This window comes from Oncorhynchus keta, chromosome 21 (assembly GCF_023373465.1).
Source record: "Oncorhynchus keta strain PuntledgeMale-10-30-2019 chromosome 21, Oket_V2, whole genome shotgun sequence".
Lineage (NCBI taxonomy): Eukaryota > Metazoa > Chordata > Actinopteri > Salmoniformes > Salmonidae > Oncorhynchus > Oncorhynchus keta.
In genome coordinates, this window is record NC_068441.1 from 4,644,257 (window position 1) to 4,665,276 (window position 21,020).

The following is a 21,020-nucleotide window of genomic DNA, read 5'->3' on the forward strand; positions in this document are numbered from 1 at the left end:
GATTGGCTCAGGGTTCTGTCACTCATGGGGACACTACGTAACCACAAACTCTACAGGGAGAGCTTGAAAATTCATGGCCCTTGGGTGCTGCAATAGAGTTACATTATAAGTGCCCATCCAAGAAGGCTCAAGGTCATTGGCTACAGATAAAATGATGTCAAATCACGTTATATCTACAGTAGCTTTGATTGGACTGTCAACATCATACTTTCAAAATCTTAGCTAGCAAGCTAGCAGTCATCATCATGAATTAAGTCAACAATCTACTGGCAAATCCTTTTCAATCCTGGTCATGTTAAGAGAAATTCTGAAGAGATCTGTTTCACCTGTCTTGTGCTTGTCCCCCCACACTCCATGTGTCACCCATTTTTCCCATTATCCCCTGTGCATTTATAACTGTTTTTTTCTGTTGGTCTGTTGCCAGTTCGTCTTGTCATAGTAAACCTACCAGCGTGTTTTTCACTGTACTCCTGTTTCATTCTTGCCCCTGTTTTGCTAGTTTTTCTGGTTTTGACCACTCTGCCTGCCCTGAGCCTGCCTGCCCTGAGCCTGCCTGCCCTGAGCCTGCCTGCCCTGAGCCTGCCTGCCCTGAGCCTGCCTGCCCTGTACCTTTCTGACTCTGCCCTGGATTACCAACCTCTGCCTGCCCTTGACCTTTCGTCTGCCCGCCCCCTGTTTTGTTCATTAACATCTGTGATTCGAACTATCTGGGTCTTATCCTGAGTTCTGATAAACTACAGATAAAACGTATCAGTGCTAATCGGCCATTGGACATAAACATTACACAACAAGTTGGAAATTGCAAATTCAACTGCAAGCATTGAAAAGCAATCACTAGCTTGCTTTTCCCTGGAGTGGATGTGTGGCCCTGCGGTCAATCCAGCATGACTTCTGCCGCTTTCAAAACAACTGGGAACTGGGAAATCTCCAGTGAGTTCAAGACAACTGGGAACTGGGAAATCTCCAGTGAGTTCAAGACAACTGGGAACTCCAAGCTCCGACTGGAAAAATACCTATTTGAACGGTCATCCAACACAGAGTTCCAAGTCAGGAGCTCAGGCCTCTTTCTAAAGCTCCGACCTGAAGAACGCTAATGTCATGATTCGACCTTGTTTTTATCCGAGTTCCCAGTTGAGAATGCCGGACTTTGACAAAGTTGGATGACAAAATGTGCCCGCGAAGACCGTGTCACCTTCCTGTTCAAGTGAGCACAGCACAACAAGGTCCAAAAATGTATTGTATGCTGCTGCATAAATGATTAAATATGCCAGGGAGAGATGTACCTTACCAGTCAAAAGTTTGGACAAAAGTTTTTTTTTTTACTATTTCCTACATTATAGATGAATAGTGAAGACATCAGAACTATGAAGTAACACATGGAATCATGTAGAAACATAAAAAGTGTGAAACAAATCAAAATATATTTGAGATTCTTCAAAGTAGCCACCCTTTGCCTTGACAACAGCTTTGCACACTCTTGGTATTCCCTCAACCAGCTCCACGAGGTGGTCACCTGGAATGCATTTCAATTAACAAGTGTGCCTTGTTAAAAGTTCATTTGTGGAATTTCTTTCTATCTTAATACGTTTGAGCCAGTCAGTTGTGTTGTGACAAGGTAGGGGTGTTATACAGAAGCCCTATTTGGTAAAAGACCAAGTGCATATTATGGCAAGAACAGCTCCAAAAAGCAAAGAGAAACGACAGTGCATCATTACTTTAAGACATGAAGGTCAGTCAATGCGGATAATTACAAGAACTTTGAACATTTCTTCAAGTGCAGTCGCAAAACCATCAAGCGCTATGATGAAACTGGCTCTCATGAGGATGGCCACAGGAAAGAAGGACCTAGAATGAACACTGCTGCAGAGAAACAATTAATTAGAGTTATCAGCCTCAGAAATTGCAGCCCAAATAGAGTTCCAGTAACAGACACATCTCAACATTAACTGTTTTGATGAGACTGTATGAATCAGGAATTCATGGTCGAATAATGGCAAAGAAAACAAAGGACACCAATAAGCAGAGACTTGCTTGGGCCAAGAAACGCGAGCAATGAACATTAGACCGGTGGAAATCTGTCCTTTGGTCTGATGAATCCAAATCTGAGATTTTTGGTTCCTACCGCTGTGTCTTTGTGAGACGCAGAGTGGGTAAACGGATGATATCCACATGTGTGGTTCCCACCGTGAATCATAAAGGAGGAGGTGTGATGGTGTGGGGGTGCTTTGCTGGTGACACTGTTGGGATTCATTTAGAATTCAAGGCATACTTAACCAGTTGAAGCTAGGGGGGGGTGCTATTTCATTATTGGATAAAAAAAACGTGCCCGTTTTAACCGCAATATTTTGTCACAAAAAGATGGTCGACTATGCATATAATTGCCAGCTTTGGAATGAAAACACTCTGACGTTTTCAAAATTGCACAGATATTATCTGTGGGTGCCCCAGAACTGATCTTACAGGCGAAACCAAGAAACCAAATCTGAAAACGTTGTGAAGTCACGCACATTTTCTGAAGAATTGTGTTATGGGCCCTAAAAGTACGGAAATATTGTCCTTTGCGTGTATATTTCGTATTTTGTCAAATTTAGTACAACATCCGTAAACTTCTGGCATAATATCTATAGCCATACTATGACCAATAAGTATACTATATACTCAATTCTCAGTACAAATAGTGTGGTTAGTACGAATATTTGAACACAGCTTAAGTGTATGTTGTGTAGTAAGCTGTTAGCAGCCCATGTGCCTCACCCTAATAATTGTATCCCTTTTTCCCTCATAACTTAGCCTACTGTTCTGATTTGGTGGTGCTCATGTAGCCTATAAGCCCGTTTTAGAGAAATGTAATCATCAAATATTGTAAGAGCTTTCATTGTCTGCTTATATGCCCCTTTTATCTATCCTACGGTTTTAACTTGGTGTACAGGGAGAATACTCTAAGAACGGCCCATGTTCTGAATTCTGACGCTGTACATTTCAAAAGTGCTTAACAAATAGTTATATTAACTATGTCCGTTCTAGCTTGCTCATTAATGTCTTCATTGAAATTATGGATTGCCTCTTATCCGGTCATCGTCCTCTTATGCCGTAGTTTGTGCATCTCAATTGTCAGTAGAAACCACATTTTGTTTAAGCAAGTTAGCCATATCATCTATGTTTTTTTAAAGGCAGTAAATTTGTCTGAATTAACTGTTTCGCTGCCAGACAAGGCTCTGCTGATAGCCAGGTGTAACAGTGGTAAGGTGTTGGCGCTGCTGTTGGGACCGCTTTATGTAGGCCCTAACAATTTGTGGGCACCGTTTGTCAGCGTTATAGTCCAATTAATGTATTGTTTAGTGCTGTGTAGTGGCTTTGCTGGCATGCATCCTAATTTTTGTTGTTGAGTTTGCCCCACCAAGATTTACATGCTAAAATCGCCACTGAGGACAACTCAGAGTATGCTATTCTGTTCTTCTGAAATAGACTACATTTTAAATATCATGTTTCTTTAGACCTGTCTAAAATGAAATAATGGATTTATTGGGATGGTTTCGGCAATATTCCATGGATTTATTCAACTTTTTAAAATGTAGATGTTCGAAAGGTCTGCATCAGTGGCTTGTAGTCTATTTGTGGAAGCCAGAAGATGCTAAATGGATTTGTTAATTAACGATCCAATTACCATGAGACCAGCAGTTATTTGCTTGACAATCACCGGCTGACAAAATTTAATGACCGCCACAGCCTTAGTAACAATTAATTGTCATGAAAATGGCCAAGGTTATTGTCAGAATTGTCTTTTTTTAATCTTTTTTTTTTTTTTTACTTGAAAGGCATATTTAGAAGACATTGGTGACACCTCTGTCTTAAAAATGATGTTTTTTACCGCTTAGATCTTTTAGGAATGAAGCTTCTCCCAACCGTTCTGCTCATAAAATGATTACCAACTTTACCCACTTCATGTGGCAGCCCTACTCCAAATACACTTTCTCTAATAGAAGCTGTTTAACTGGTTAAACAAAGGTTAGCAATGTGTTGGCAGAAATGAATGTCCAAGTCAAGAAGGCATGCCAGCAACAAGCGTCACTTGCCACGACTGGTATGTGCAGGTGCTTTTTCAAAGCCAATGTCAGATAATTGAGTAGGGGGTTGCGGAACCCTGGTTGAATACCCCTGGTTTACACAGCTTGTTATCCATTAAGAGTTGCTCAATGAGTTCAAAGCACATTAATGCATCCAACTGGTTTTTACGACTTCACAACTGGTAAATTCCCACCTCCCACTTGATTACGAACTCACCAAAAGTGCCGTAACGATTGTACCTAAAGCTGCGTTCATAACCAGGTAGGAATTTACCCCATGCGACTGGGAAAAATCCACTTGAACAGCCTGGTAATTACTAGTGGGAAAGGCATCTATCATCCCTGAGATCCGACTTCTCCCACATGTTGACCTCTGACATCAACTACTAAGGAAATTACTTAGATAACAGCATTTTCGGCAATAACAACAAAACATTATTCATAAAAAGCAATCTATTAATACGATTTTTGAACTCCCAATTGGCGTTTCTCAGCGAGTTTAAAGCAAGTGAATGCATCCCATTGATACTTACGACTTCACAACTGGTAAATTCCCACCTCCCACATCATTATGAATGCAGCTTTATATTGAATGTATTGGGTAGAAAAATGTACCATTATACAAGATTATACGCAGCACACGTACTCTAAAAGGTACCGACCAGTACCATGTGAGTTCCTATGTGTACCTCTGAAGGTACCTTATGTGTACATTTGACTGAACATTGCCGTTGGTTGCACTGGAATGTGATATGTAATCTACACCTCAATTTCTTAAATTATTTTCACCGAGTGTTATTATTTATATTTATCCTACATTCCTTGTTCGGTACTTCTAAAGCGAGTAAGATTGTGACAATGACCACACGAGCAGCCGTTCACCGTTTTGACAGCTCTAACACTGTTACACCTCCGACACCGCCAAAACACCAGCTATGCGGGTGTCGGCTATGGCATGTCTACGCTGGATCTGACTGAATCTACGCCTTAACGTCAAGTGTCCCTGAGCACTGCTACTTTTTCGTTGGTGTTGTCAGATAATCTCACAATTATTTACTCGAGTCCAGGCAACTTTTAGCCTCTAAAACTGTGGCCAATCTCTAACAAGGCCACAGACTTGGTGGCGATGTAGGAAATTCAGGTTACTGACATCCAAGGGTTTGTGAGTTCAATTCCCAGATGCGGTTGCATCCCAAGCATGCTAACCAGTGTTGAGGTCAATTCCATTTAAGTTCCAATCAATTCAGAAAGTATGCCTAATTTTCCGGAAATAGAATGTCTGTATACTTCCTTTTTGTATTGACAAAATACAGTTCAGCTGTAGGGTACATTAAAGTTGTTTCCACTATTTCCGCTGCAACTCAGTAGCCGGTAGCTACTATAAAATTACAGAAAATCCTATATGTTTAAATGCAATCGCAAGTGATGCATGTCAAGTTAATTTGCAGGACGAGTCTAAAAGTATCAATGTGCATTGCCATTTTTCATTTGACGAGGCAAGTCGGAACAAATTCTTATTTACAATGACGGCCTACTCTGGCCAAAACCAGACGACGCTGAGGCCAATTGTGTGCCGCCCTATGGAACTCTCTATCACAGCCAGATGTGATACAGCCTGGATTTGAACCAGGGACTAGTAGTGACAGATCTTGCACTGAGATGCAGTGTCTTAGACCACTGCGCCACTCGGGAGCCAATTGACCATAAATATAGAGCAAAACACTAATATAGTATACTATTAGTAGAAATGTACAGTTAAATGACAAATTTACAGCAATTGCTAAAAGTATAGTTTCATGTTTTCACATGTTGAAAGTCACATGATTTCACACTTGAAAAGCAACATTTTACAAATGAAATCATGTCAAATGTGCTTTGGAACACTTCACATTTCACATGTGATAATGTAAAACATTCCAAAAACAAATGTGAAATCGTGTTGTCACGTTATCACATTAACATCACATAAGTTCAAACCATCCCAAACCTTTATAAGTAAAGCAATAACATGCTATGGGGCTTTTAAAGTAAATGGCATGCTGTTCAGCTAAGATATAACCCCACCTGGGATTTAAACGCACAACCTGGATTTGAGGTACAATGATCTTTCTCTTGTGCCACAGTCTGCAGCATCCCCCTACACATGCATTACCTATAATACATCTCTGCACTTAGCAAAAGAGTGCCATCTGCACTGATATTTTATTTATCAGTAATTCTGACTATTCTATCATTTCATTTACTTACTGTATTTCAGCAACTTGAGGGTTTTCTGTATAGTTCTCTATGTTGGCCGGGGATATGATTCTGTTTTAATGTTACTCCTGAATTACTATGATAAATATAATTGTTTTTCTTGTGTATTTTTAACAATGCTGAAATTTACTTTGAAAGTGTATGAATACAGGTGAGATCAGATATGCCACAATGTTTGTGTTAGTATCAGGAAAATCAAAAACAGGTTGTGAGTTCAAATCCCAGGTAAGGGGATAACTACTGTAATAAATACTGTATAAATAAAAATACACAATGTAGTCAGATATATAAGTTGAAAACACTGTATGATAAAAGCACGGTCTGTGTATCATAATGACACATTTCTGTTTGCATTGCATGACCTGTGAAAATTGTGAAAGGTTATGTGATCACACATGAAAATCCACAAATGAAATATCATCACTTCAAGTGCTCCAAGAACAAATGGTTTCACATGATTTCATGTGAAAATGATGGAGCAATTTCAGCGCCAACAGAAATTAGAATTTGTATTAGGATGTTAAATTTGAATGTAATATTTTTTGAATGTTTAATGCACAAATTGAATAATTGAATAAATAAATTGAACTTGTATTTGGAACCAGCAAGACTCTTCCTACAGCCGGCTGCCCGGCCAAACTGAGCAATCGGGGGAGAAGGGCCTTGGTCGGTTAGGTGACCAAGAACCCAATGGTCACTCTGACAGAGCTCTAGAGTTCCTCTGTGGAGATGGGAGAACCTTCCAGAAGGACAACCATCTCTCCAGCACTCCACAAATCAGGCCTTTATGGTAGAGTGGCCAGACGGAAGCCACTCCTCAGTAAAAGGCACATGACAGCCCTCTTGGAGATTGCCAATAGCCACCTAAAGGACTCTTAGACCATGAGAAACAAGATTATATGAGCTGATGAAACAAAGATGGAACTTTTTGGCCTGAATGCCAAGCGTCATGTCTGGAGGAAACCTGGCACCATCCCTACGGTGAAGCATGGTGGTGGCAGCATCATGCTGTGGGGATGTTTTTCAGTGGCAGGGACAGAGGGATTAGTCAGGATCAAGGGAAATATGAAGATATCCTTGATGAAAATCTGCTCCAGAGCACTCAGGAACTCAGACTGGGGGGCGAAGGTTCACCTTCCAACAGCGCAACGACCCTAAGCACAGCCAAGACAATGCAGGAGTGGCTTCTGGACAGGTCTCTGAATGTCCTTGGGTGACCCAGCCAGAGCTCGGACTTGAACCCAATCACTGGAGACCTGAAAATAGCTATGCAGTGACACTCCCCATCCAAGCTGACACACCTTGAGAGGATCTGCAGAGAAGAATGGGAGAAACTCCCCAAATAAAGGCGTGCCAAGCATATAGCATCATACCCAACAAGACTCATGGCTGTAATCGCTGATAAAGGTGCTTCAACAAAAGTACTGAGTAAAGGGTCTGAATACTTACGTAAATAATAAAGAAAAAATTTACTTTTTTTGCCAAAAACAATTAAAACCAGTTTTCGCTTTGCCATTATGGGGTATCGTGTGCAGATTATTGAGGGGAAAAATCTATTTAATCAATTTTAGATTAAGGCTGTAACATAACAAAATGTGGAAAGTCAAGGGGTCAGAATTTTTTCTGAATGCACTGTATATATTCAGTTTCAATATGGTAGATACTGCATTCATTGTCTGTGTATCAAGTGTTCATATATTCAACTTCTCAGATGAGTTCAGATTCAGTTTTCAAATTCAGTTCTCTAAATTCAGATTCAAAACTAGAGACAACATCCTAGTACTTTGCCAGCTAAGAAAGGTAGAGGAGAACAACTAATCCAACTCTGTGTGGTAAACAAGCTTCTGGTGGTTTCAAATGCCAATGCGGAATGTTCAACTTTAACTATGAATTTGGCTCTAGCGTTTGAAGTGATTCTGATATAAGCTATTACAACCCCATTCCTGAAAGCTGAAACTCTCTGGAGCATGAATGTGCTTCGTGTTCCCCTATATGATGATCACAGGCCGCTATAGAAGGGAGTGTCACAAAAAACAATTTGTCCCTAATAAGAATATAGTTGAGTAGCCCTGTCATATCCCTTCTAAGGTTAGCCTTTCCACTCCCTATTTCATCTTGGACTTGTGACTGACTGTGAATGTCACAAGACTGCGTTTGCCCACTTATATAGATAACACCCATAGGGATTAGTTCAGGAAGCCAACAAGTCTTCAAGTCTCCAGCAAGGTTCATCGATCCACCTCGGGTTACATTTCACCCCCCTTTGACCTCATACATAGAGATCATAGCAACAATATAACTGACTGAATTTGAAATCAGGCCTCCTGCACAACAGCAACACTTTCTGTGGCAAACAGAAGGACCTGTGCACCCCATTTAATGAGAGTACAACAGAGGTGGTTTGGTGATCCATCCATGTGATGAGTAGCCTCGTAATTACCAGAATGATTACCATGTGTAGCTAACCATTCGTGTAAGCTTGTGATGAACAACCTTGACTGAGACATGAAGATGTGTTAGTTTGACCGATGACCTAATCCAGGTCTCCAGTGCACTAGACAATGCAACTCTTCAGGTCTCAGACAAGTTACTCATCATATGAGCGTGATCACCGAACCACCTGTGTTACACTTCACCCCCCTTTCACCTTCGCCATGAATAGACCCATCCAAGTCACTGGACCAATGCATAGGCTCAATAGGCTAACACAGTCAGACACGTGTTAACCTTATAATGCCTACTGTAATATGTGTCAACATCCAGAACTGTAATTGGTTGAATTCTACCATCATATCATACTGAGCTATGATTGATTAAGACCACCCAGGTCGTGGGGTCATTGCAGTTGATCATGGCCGGAGACATATGAACATCCCAGTTATAGCTAGCTAATTAATTTTTTTAATTTTACCTTTATTTAACCAGGCAAGTCAGTTAAGAACACATTCTTATTTTCAATGACGGCCTGGGAACAGTGGGTTAACTGCCTGTTCAGGGGCAGAACGACAGATTTGTACCTTGTCAGCTCGGGGGTTTGAACTCGCAACCTTCCGGTTACTAGTCCAACGCTCTAACCACTAGGCTACGCTGCCGCCCCTGGCTACATTTCATAAAAATCCTGTTGTACTGCATTGTATTATTTTGTGCAAAACAAGACATGGTGTCACAATAAAAGGACTAAAAGATGGATTTTGCTGGAGTTCCTTCACCTCGGATGGACTGCGTCTACAAATTTACCCGATGCATGGCGCAAGTTCAAACAGCCTGTGGAGCTAATGTTCACAGGTCCTCTGAAGGAACAAGAGTGGGCAAAGTGCAGCTACCTGCTCCTGTGGATCAGTGAAAAACTGAGAGCCATTCACAGCACATGGACACTTACTGAGGCTGACTCCAAAGTACTGAAAACATAATAAGATATTTTTGAAGCATATGTTGTGCCAAAGACCATTACGATTTTCGCTAGGTACAGATTCCATGAGAAAGTACAGGGAGCTAGCGAATCGTTTGTGACCGAGCTGTGTCGGCTTTTGAAAGACTGTGATCATGCAAACAAGGATGAGATGGTCAGGGACCGTATTGTATTTAGAATATACTCACCGCTAGTGAGAGAGAAACTTTTGAATGTTGGGTCTGAGCTAACGCTGGACAAAGCTATCGACATAGCCAGATCTCACGAGCTAGCACAGGCTCAGATGAAAACCATTTTAGGCGGTGACACGAGCACATTACCTGAACAAGCTGTGCAAGCAGTCAGGCAGACATCAAAGCCCAGAGATTGCACTTCAGAACGGAGAGAGACATAACTCCAAAAGAGAGTGACACAGTCTCAAAACGCCCCAGAACAATCTGATGTTGTGGATACAAACTGCATGGGGAATAGGAAAATTGCCCAGCTAAAGGCAAACAGTGTACTAAATGTGGAAAATGGAATCACTTTGCAAAAGTGTGCAGAACTTACTGTGGGGAAACAGTACACACAGTGAGTAAAGCTGAAATGTCAATCAAATAGTCAAATACGGATGAACTGTTCAGTGACACAGAAAAGTCACATCAGAGACAGAGCAAGCCTTTGCTGACATTGAGATAGGAACACAAGGCACAGAGCTAAAGTTCAAACTAGACACTGGTGCACAAGTAAACATTATTCCTCTGAATGAGTACCGCAGCTTGACATCTGAGTGTGAGCTACAGCCCACCTCGCGCAGACTGACTAGTTATGGTGGTGAACAGCTCACAGTAAAAGGCACATGCACTTTCAAATGCAAATACAAGGAAAGTGAAATGATGTTGGACTTTTACATTGTTGACACTGCAGTGCTAGGTCTTTTAAGCATGTTTTGACATGGACCTAATCAAACTAGTGTTATAAGTGACGGCACCAGTGGAGACAGATCAGCCAGATCAGGCTAATGGGCTATCAAGCTCACTGAAGAGTCATCTAAACTCACAATGTCAACACACCGGTTTAGCCTCTACAGGTTTCGTTGCCTGCCTTTTGGGATTATCTCAGCCCTAAGACAAGTTTCATCGAAAGATCAACGAGATGTACAAAGGCGTTGTGGAAATTGTAGACGACATCCTTGGCTAATGGTCAAACCAAAGAGGAACACAACAGAAACCTCGGTGCGATGCTGCAAAGGTCCTGTGAAAGAGGAGTCCGGCTAAACCCTGAGAAGAGCACAGTCAGCGCTACAGAGGTCAGCTACTTCGGACATCATCTCACAGTAAATGGAATCAAGTCAGATCCACAGAAAATCTCAGCCATAAAGGAGATGGAGCCACCAAAGAACTGTGCAGAGCTGGAAACTGTGCTTGGCATGGTCAACTACTTAGCCAAGTTCGCACCCAGCCTCTCCAATGCCAACTCACCCCTGTGTCAGCTGCTAAAGCAGTCCAGTAGGGTTCTTCTGGGACAAGCAATATGACATTGCTTTCTAGAAAGTGGAAGACTTGATCACGAGAGAAACAGGACCAATTCCTGCCTACTACGACCCCAACAAAGAGCTCAGACTCCAAGTGTATGCGTGGAAGTATGGACGAGGTGCAGTGCTACTGCAAGAAGGAAAGCCCATCGGCTGGCGCTTCCAAATCTCTGACTGTGAAATCAACTACGCTCAAATTGAAAAGGAGCTGTACACCATTCTGTTCGGATGTCAGCGTTTCCATTAGTACGTCTATGGATGAAAAGAGAAAATGCCCTCTGAGTGTCTGAATTCTGGAACCATAGTGCATCACAATCACAGATCAACGGAATCATTTTAAAAGGAGAGAATCATCATTCCTACCAGTCTCAGAGAGGAGATTTTGTACACATGGGCAAGGAAAAGTACAAAAAAGAGAGCACAGGACATTTTGTTTTGGCCAGAATGTGCATACAAATAGAGGACGTTGGTAAATGCCCCACCTGTCTTGAACGAAGTCCCTCAAACACCAAAGAACCAATGTTACTTCACTGTATCCCAGACAGACCCTGGCAGGTCATGGCAACCGATCTGTTCACCTGGAACAACAAGGACTACATCCTAAATGTGGACTACTACAGCAGATACCTCAAACTTGACAAGCTTCACAGCACCACATCTGCAGCTGTTATCCACAAGCTGAAAGCAACCTTTGCCAGGCATTGCATCGTAGAGACTTTAATATGTGACAATGGCCCCTGTTACAAATCAAAGGAGTTTGAATCCTTCTGAAAAACATTGGAGTTCGCACATGCCCACATTACCTTCAAAGTAATGGCCAGGCTGAAAAATCTGTCCAGATTGCTAAATCACTCATGGACAAAACAAAAGCAGACGATAGACCCCTACATCACTCTCCTTGAGTACTCCAATTGACAACATCAAATCACCAGCCCAGCTGTTGATGAGCCTCAGACTTTGCTCAAACCTTCCTAGCAGCAACCAGCAGCTGCAACCTGAGGTCGTCAGCTACAAAGAAAGTCATGCAAAACGTGCAGACAGCACTAAACGCAATACTACGTCAGGTCAACTAGACCACCACCACCACTGAGCGACTGAGAGTCAGTTAGAAGCCAGGAGCATGACTACTAATAGCCATCAGTCGTCATTCAGCCAGCTGACACTGAACGTTCGCACCACAGAAGGCACAGTGTACAGCCGCAATCGTAGTCACCTACTGAACACAAAAGAACAACACACTGATGAGATTAACTGTTTCCCTGAAAGAGAACGTGATGGACTAAACACACACACAAACACAACACACACCATACTTACCTGCAACACCATAACTGTTGACTGACAAAGAATTATGCTCAGCTTCATACCACACAAGGTCAGGAAGAAAGGTCAAGCCTAGAGTTGTGAAATGAAACACTTATATGTACACTTATATTAAATTATGTAGAACATTTGTATTTTTTTTAAAGAAGGGGATGTAATATTCATGTGTCAACATACTGAATTGTAATTGGTTGCATTCTACCATCATACTGCGCTATGATTAAGACCACCCAGGTCATGAGGTCATTGCAGTTGACCATGGCCAGAGACACTTGAACATGCCCGTTATAGCTAACTAATGAAGAGCTATGTTTTATACTGCATTTTATTATGTACAAAGCGTGCAAAAAAAGAAAACTACCCTTGCAGAAGACTTGAAACCAGGGTGTCACGCCCTGATCATAGTGAGCCCTCGGTTCTCTATGGTGTTTAGGTCAGAGGGTGACTGGGGGGGGGTATCTAGTTTATAGATTTCTAGGTTGGTGGTTTGTGTGGTTCCCAATTAGAGGCAGCTGGTAACCGTTGACTCTAATTGGGGATCATATTTAGGTAGGCTTTTTCCCCACCTGCATTTGTGGGATATTGTTTGTGTTAGTGTGTTTGAGCACTATGTCGTCACTGTCTTTGTAAGTTTTGTTATTTTGTTTCTAGTTTCACTTTGTAATTAACGATGTGGAACTCAATTCATGCTGCGCCTTGGTCCGCTAATTTCCAAAATCGTGACAGAATATCCCACCAACAAAGGACCAAGCAGCGTGAACATGAGGTAAGGAAGTTTTGGACTTGGGAGGACATGAGAGGACACGAGACCCTTTCCTTGGCGGGAGTCACCAAGGAGCATGGAAGGACAGCGACGACACCGGGGACCACGGCCACAGAAACCCCAAGATTTTTTGGGGGGTGGGACACATGGAGCTGGCGGTCGAGCAGCTGAGAGTGCCAGAGCCTGTTTGGCAGTTGGAGGATGAATTTGAAGCAAAATTCCGGAGAGAGGTGGTAGCGAAAAGAATGCTGCCGTACAGGCGTGCTGAAGAGCATGGCACCAGTCTGGTGCCATCTGCACCGGTTTCACGCATCTGGCCTCCAGTGCGCCTTCCCATTCCGGTACGTCCTGTGCCGGCTCCACGCACTAGGCCTTCAGTGCGCCTCCGCAGTCCGGTACCACCTGTGCCAGCTCCACGCACTAGGCCTTCAGTGCGTGTCAACAGTGGTCCTTCTGTGGCACAGTTGGTAGAGCATGGCGCTTGTAACGCCAGGGTAGTGGGTTCGATTCCCGGGACCACCCATACGTAGAATGTATGCACACATGACTGTAAGTCGCTTTGGATAAAAGCGTCTGCTAAATGGCATATATATATATATAACAGTCCAGTGCCACCTGCTCCGGCTCCACACATCATGCCTCTAGTGCGCCACCCCAGTCCGGTACGTCCTGTGCCTGCTCCTCACACTTACCCTGAAGTGTGTGCCACCTGTAACGGCTCCATGCACTAGGCCTCCAGTGCACATTCACAGTCCAGAGCTTCCGGCGACGGTTCCCAGTCCAGAGCTTCCGGCTATGGTTCACAGTCCAGAGCTTCCTCCAGCGATGGTCAATAGTCCGGAGCTTCCAGGCACGGCTTCCAGGCACGGCGTCCAGTCCCGCTCTGCGCCAGTACCCAGTCTGGGCAAGGCGTCCAGTCCCACTCCAAGGCCGGAGCCTTCCTCTGCGAACGGGACCAGTCCGGGTGCGGCGTCCAAACCAGCTCCATGGCCGGGGTCCTCCTCTGCGCCGATGTCCAGGCACGATTTCTACTCGGCTCCATGGCTGGATCTGTGGTCTGGGCGGGGGCAAAGACCCGCACCAGAGCCGCCACCGACACTAGTCATCCCCCTACCCTCTCCATTTGGTATCAGGTTTTGCAGCCGGAGTCCGCACCTTTGGGGCTGGATACTGTTACTGAGCCCTCGGTTCTCTATGGTGTTTAGTTCACAGCGTGACTGAGGGGATTATCTAGTTTATAGATTTCTAGGTTGGTGGTTTGTGTGGTTCCCAATTAGAGGCAGCTGGTAATCGTTGCCTCTAATTTAGGTATACTTTTTCCCCACCTGCATTTGTGGGATATTGTTTGTGTTAGTGTGTTTGGGCACTACGTCCTCACAGTCTTTGTAAGTTTTGTTATTTTTTTTTGTTAGTTTCACTTAAATACATTTTGTGGAACTATACTCACGCTGGGCCTTGGTTCGCTCATTTCCAAGATCGTGACACAGGGGTGGACTGGGGCCCAATGTTTCCTTGAGACCCCCACACTGGCCCATTATTTTCCTTGAGGCCCCCAATTATTAGCCAGATAATTATAATTTGTGCAAAACGAAAACTAGTTAAACAGCCCCACTGGGCTAAAAATTAACCACCCCATCTGGAATTAGCCCAAATTGTCTAACACAAACAAACACGTCTTCAGGTTTCAGGCAATGTTCTCATCACATAAGCATGGATCACCAAACCACATGAGTAACCTTGCTGGATCTTGAAGACTTGTATTAGTGTCAAACCTTGCATAATTGAAGGCCTTTTTTAATAGCACAATATGTTGTAATGTTTCAGGAGGGCAGTTTTGTGTGTTTTTGAGGTAGACGTCCAGAGTTTGAGTCTCCATACGAGTTGAATCAGGGGAAGCCGTGCTCGCTAAGCGTGACGTTCTTTACAATGGTACCACCTGACTCGGATCTACAGTTGCGCTGGTTCAACCGTTGGGGTCGCTGTGGAGTGAGTTAAGGGAGTGAATGTAGCAAATCTGTGAAACACACTCAGCAGCCTGAAGTGTCGCTCCTTGCCCAACTGAAGATGGCATTTTCCATTTTCCAGGCTTCAGGAGGAAGGTCATGTCTGTTTGCGAGGCAGAGGTCTTGAGTTTGAGTCTGGGTATAAACTAAAGCGGTACTTGTTAAGCACGCAGCATGTCTTCCTATACGTTAACTTCCTGAACGTATCCCTATAGACTTTAGCTAAGTGGGCTAACACAGTCTTGTGACATGCAGGCGACCTGGTTCGAACCTAGTCAGTTACAAGAGCAAGATTAAATATGGAGTGGAAAGGTTATCCTTACAAGGGCTATGACGGGGCATTTCAACTAGATTGTTACGGGGGCCAAATGTTTTTTTTTTGTGACAGTCCCTTCTAACGCAGCCTGTGATCATCTTAGAGGGGATCAGAAGGCACTTTGTTGCTCTAGAGAGTCTTAGCTTTCAGGACTGGGGTCAATAGTTTATAGCCAGAGCGGTTCAAATGCTAGAGCCAAATTTATTGGAAGAAAATAAATTCAATATGCCACATTGGCTTCAGAAACAGGCAGAAGTTTCTGTTCACCACAGTGAGTGTTTGAGTCTATCTGTTCTCCTCTAGCAGGATGTTTTCTCTGGTTTTGAATCTGAATTTAGAGAACTGAATTAGGAAACTGAATCTGAAATCATCTGAGAAGTTGAATATACAAAACTTTGATAACCTTGAAATGATCGTTTGCTAAACTTGATATAATGAATGCAATATCTACAATTCTGAAACTGAATATATAAATATTGAACTTGAATATTCAGTTATGAAATACAAGTTAAATGAATGTATTCAATTATTTAATTTGTGTATTACAAATTCAAAAATATTACATTCAAATTGAATACCCTAATACTAATTCAAAGTTAAATAGACTCCATAGAAAATACACATAAACACATGATTTCACATTTGTATAACATGGAAATGTAACGTGAAATCATGTGGTTTTTCCGTAAGGGTCTAGCTTTTGCTTTCATGTCTGTTGTTTTGCTATTTCGGCTTTTTGTTCGAAGTGTCGAAGCCTAAAGACACCCCAGATCAACAAATGACCCCAGAGCACCCTCCACTGGGTTTCACACAACGGAGTGTCTACTAATTACAGCAGTATTTACAGTGACGTCTGTTGGAGCGATGAACTGGAACCAGTCACTATGAGTGCTTTAACAGTAGGCTACATTATCCTAGCTGCTGACCATTATGAACATCGTCACCTGTCCACTGTGTTACCTCATCACTGATATATCATAGCATTGTGTTGTGGTGTGGTTTCTGGGCCAAAATGGCTGCCTGGCATCGCAAAGGTGGATGCTACTCTTAGTGGATGACGTTTCTTCCCTATAAAATGTCAAGTGCTTTGAGCACCTGGTGGATGTAAAGCAATGTAAATCAAATCCATTATACTGATTAGGAAACACTTTACGTCAAGTATTGTGTATTCTGTAATAACTTGTTGTGACATAAGTACTCTGCATTTACATTTTAATAGTTTAATGGTTCACATTATTACAGAAATGTATTATGTTATTACACAATTTGCTTACAATCATTATCATTATGATCATCATTATGATGATGGCGTGTGCAACCTACCCATAGAGATACACATCTACCCTATTGAATTGTCTGGACATACCTATGTGACTTCTGTGTGACGATGCAAGGGTCAGCTGTCCCCAGAGAGACACCACACAGACGGCCAGCAGCAGCCCCCTTTTGCACACTCTCCGTAGGTCTCTCTCCCGCATACTGAAAAGACAGGGTGGGGAAAAACTTGATCAGTAACTTACATCAGTCATTAGGACATTTTTGGAGTCACATACAGGCATGACGCAGTGAAAAGACTCGACATCCTACATACAGTAGGACATAAGTCCAATACAAATTCCATGCCATCTTTGCCCGAGCCTCGTGAGCCACTCTGATCTCCCTTACATTTTAGTGTTTTAGTATTTTATGTGGATGCCCACTAGCTGCTGCTAAGGCAGCCACTACTCTTCCTGGGGTCCATACGGAGTCAGTGCATATTTAATTTAAGCTCGCGAGGCTAGCTTTGCCCTGCACAGAGACAAAAGATGGACAGTGCAACTAGACGGTACAACTCACAAGATCACAATCTGGAGAAAGGAACTGGCTTTAGGCGGTGGCACGCTTATGCTGTTGGGAATCAAACACAGCAGGGTGTCTCATCCTGCAGATACAGTACAGTGTGGCTTCCTTCCCAAAAAAAAACAGAATTATACATGAGCTTGTGGTAACATATGCATTGAACGCTGCAGTGCTTTCCTTCCCACACCATGACGCCAGTTGGTGTTTGATCAACTGTGAGGGTGCATGTTTCCCATAGTTTTTTTTCACAGAGATAAATGAACATACCCATGTTGATTCTGTGCGAACTGATTTAGCTAAATACCTTTTTTTTGTATTCATGTGTAAACATACAGTAGATGGGTGCTTGTCATATTCCCTCAAATTATGTGTTGTTGTTATTCCCTTAAACACAGTAACACTGCAGCAACCGCAAACCCACCACAAACTATTATGCTGTGTACTTCTCTAACCTAGAAGATCTATAAATGGAACAAATGACGTCAGACTATCCCTTATTCCCCCATTTCCTCTTTCCCTTTTTATAAATGATGTCTGTCTTTCCCTTATTCCCTCGTTTCCTCTCTCTCTCTCTCTGCTCTCCCTACCTGGGAGGGAGGTGCCTGAGTAATAGTGTTTGGGTGGTCTGTCTTGGCTAGTGTTTCCCAGCTCAGTAATCTTCATGTAGTGTTCAGGGTCTGTTGTCCAGTAATACATTGTGGCTGTGTAAGATGCCCTTTGAGAGGAGAACAAACAATGCAATCAGTGGCTCATCTTATTGCCAACAGAGCCTGTTCCTCTCACAGGAAACACAGTCGCAAATCACAGGCATCCTTTCTTCTCATTGCAAGTGTATCCACTCAAATTAGTGAAAAGATTGGTTTCATGCTAAGAGCTTAACTCTTGGTTATTTGGCAGTGGCTAGTGAAGGGAGTAGAGAGGGAGACATCTACCACAATAGAGCTGGGTGGCATCTAAAGGATAGTTTTCTCTACAGCATTCTCTAAGGATGCTGGTTTGATGGACAGGGTCAAGTGCAATCAGACCTGGATTCAGATAGTATTTGTTTTCTTTGTATGGATGTTTTTAGGCAGGTAGCCTAGTGGATAGAGTGTTGGACTTTTACCCAAAAGGTTGCAAGATCAAATCCCTGAGCTGAAAAAGTACAAATCTGTTTTTCTACCCCTGAACGAGGCAGGGTTTACACTTTCGAGACAATTTCATTGGTTCCATTGAACCAGGCAATCAAGCACAGCAATAATTTAAGATAAAACAAATACTATTTGAACCCAGGTCTGGGTACAACCTTAATCTACCTAAACAGACCACTGTGTTCAGTTGGCTGAAGGGATTTTGTAAACAGGACAATTATCGCCCCTGATAGAGATGATGAACACCAGGTGGCGTATCAGAATGGTTTGGAGAGGAATGGGAAACCAGTTGAACAGGGGGACCTATAGCCTGGTAACTGGTGGTCCCAGATCTGTATGTGCTTTTGCCAACTCTGACTATTGTTGTCATATCATTCATGAGTTCCTCGCATGTGGCATGCATGGCTATACATGCAAATTGTGGAGGAGTTGGGAAACGCACATTCAGATTTGGCACACTACATTAACAGACTAGTTGAGAGAGGCTGAGGGATGGTTGTTCTGCATGCTATACGTAGTAATATAATACACAGACACAGTACATCTCCAAGGCTTAAAGATGCAGCATAAAGATGAACCAACAGGGCTGTTTTTTTTTAGCTAACAACCAATGCCTGCAACTGGGTGGACAAGGCCGATGTGTTTGAGTTGGAGGGCAAAATAAATCATTGTTGTCGTTGAGGATAGTTTTTTATGTGTGATGCAACTGGCTTTGTGCCACTTGTCATGCCCCCGAGCTAAGCCAAGCCATGTCTCTCCAACACAAACTAGATAAACAAGCATCCTTCTAATAGATTAGATAGAGAAAAATAACAATCTGAGCATAATAAAGCACACACCAAACCCGGTTTCATTGAATCATATTCATCAAGGTTGATCATTAAATGTTTTCTGTAATCACATTGCACAGAAATCAGATGTTATTCACAAATGAATCCCCTCAATGCATCGTGCCTCCCGAAGGCAATAAATTATGCATAGCAGCTCTCATTTACTAAAAATTAAACCACAACAAGGAATTTCAATACATTTTTCATACCATATATTGTAGATAAAAACATACTGTACGGTGTCTCTACCAAACCTACATATCAACATTGAATCCCCTTATAAAGTTTGTTTTGAAGGCAAGTTGACAAAACAAATTAGATACAAAGTGAAACGCTACTTGAACCTCTGTAAGAAAAATTATCCGAGCATTGATAAGACTTTGAACATGGCAACAGGCCTCAAACACTCCAACATATTGGAACACAGAGTGAGTCAGCAATGTAGGTTAGGGTTGCACTCTCTACCTGATTTATATAGAGTGATATGGTTTCAGATGAGTGGCTTAGCCGGCTTCTCTTCTTTAATTAGTCTCTTTGGATTACTCCCCTACATGTGGGAAGATGTCGGACAGATTTATTTCTGTTCCTGCTTCTAAACTCCCTGTCATTCCTCCATGAAGGGATATACTGTAGCCAAACTGTAGAGGTAGCTCAGGATGCAACTTAGAGAGAGCTAGTAAGGGTTGGGTGAATCCACTGTGATGACGTCACTAGCAGCCTTGAACCAAGCAGCAACCCCTCAAACTTCCTTCCTGCGTGTAATGGTAGGTGTGTGATGGGGTGATGGTGGATGAGGTGTGTCCATGCTCTGCTGAGCTCCTACCCTTTGGACTCTGACTGGACACGCTAGGCTAGGCTTCAGTACAGTGTGGACCTGGAACAGTTTTGCACGTCTTTGGACCCAGATATCTGCTACAGTACACAGAGGGATGAGATGTAAAGGGGAATGGCAGGAAGTCCGAGAGGAGAGCAGGAGGGCCTGCTAATACAGGCCTGAGGTGGTTTTGAGTTGCATGGTTCAGGTTCAAGGTTCAATGTCTGATGACCTAAAGACCATTACACCATACTGAACCCTGTGGGAAACCCCAGACTCAGCTCAAAGGTAGCACAGGTGAGTATACCATTTGCATGTACTGTACTTTCCAATGGTGGCACATGGTCACTCCCAATACCACTTGGCATGAAGGAATGCCAGCCCTCTATTTTACTCAACACTGACTCAATTTCAGATTATTTGGGAATACTTAAAGGTAGTGTGTCACAAACCAGAATTTTGACTGTGATACTGATACCAGGTTTAGTATGACAATATCTGATACCATTACAATACTCAATACCAAAACGTTACAAAAACGTTACCAAAACAATACCACAAAAAAAGAAGGCGTATTAGCCAAAGAGCTTGTTTTATCTGATTTCATGGGGTTAATATATGCCATTTAGCAGACGCTTTTATCCAAAGCGACTTACAGTCATGTGTGCATACATTCTACGTATGGATGGTCCCGGGGATCGAACCCACTACCCTGGCGTTACAAGCGCCATGCTCTACCAACTGAGCTACAGTTACAGAT

General features: G+C 42.8%; 1 protein-coding gene across 2 annotated transcripts in view; it reads right to left on the minus strand.

The window, feature by feature from the left end:
• LOC118399971 (chemokine-like protein TAFA-2) overlaps positions 1-21,020 on the minus strand; it is a 191,075-nt gene that overhangs the window by 79,994 nt on the left and 90,061 nt on the right. For both annotated transcript variants that reach the window (XM_035796252.2, XM_035796251.2), the window contains exon 2: positions 17,014-17,126. In XM_035796252.2, coding sequence (XP_035652145.1) covers positions 17,014-17,125 — 112 coding nt within the window. In that variant the 5' untranslated portion in view covers position 17,126. The remainder of the gene's footprint in view (positions 1-17,013; positions 17,127-21,020) is intronic.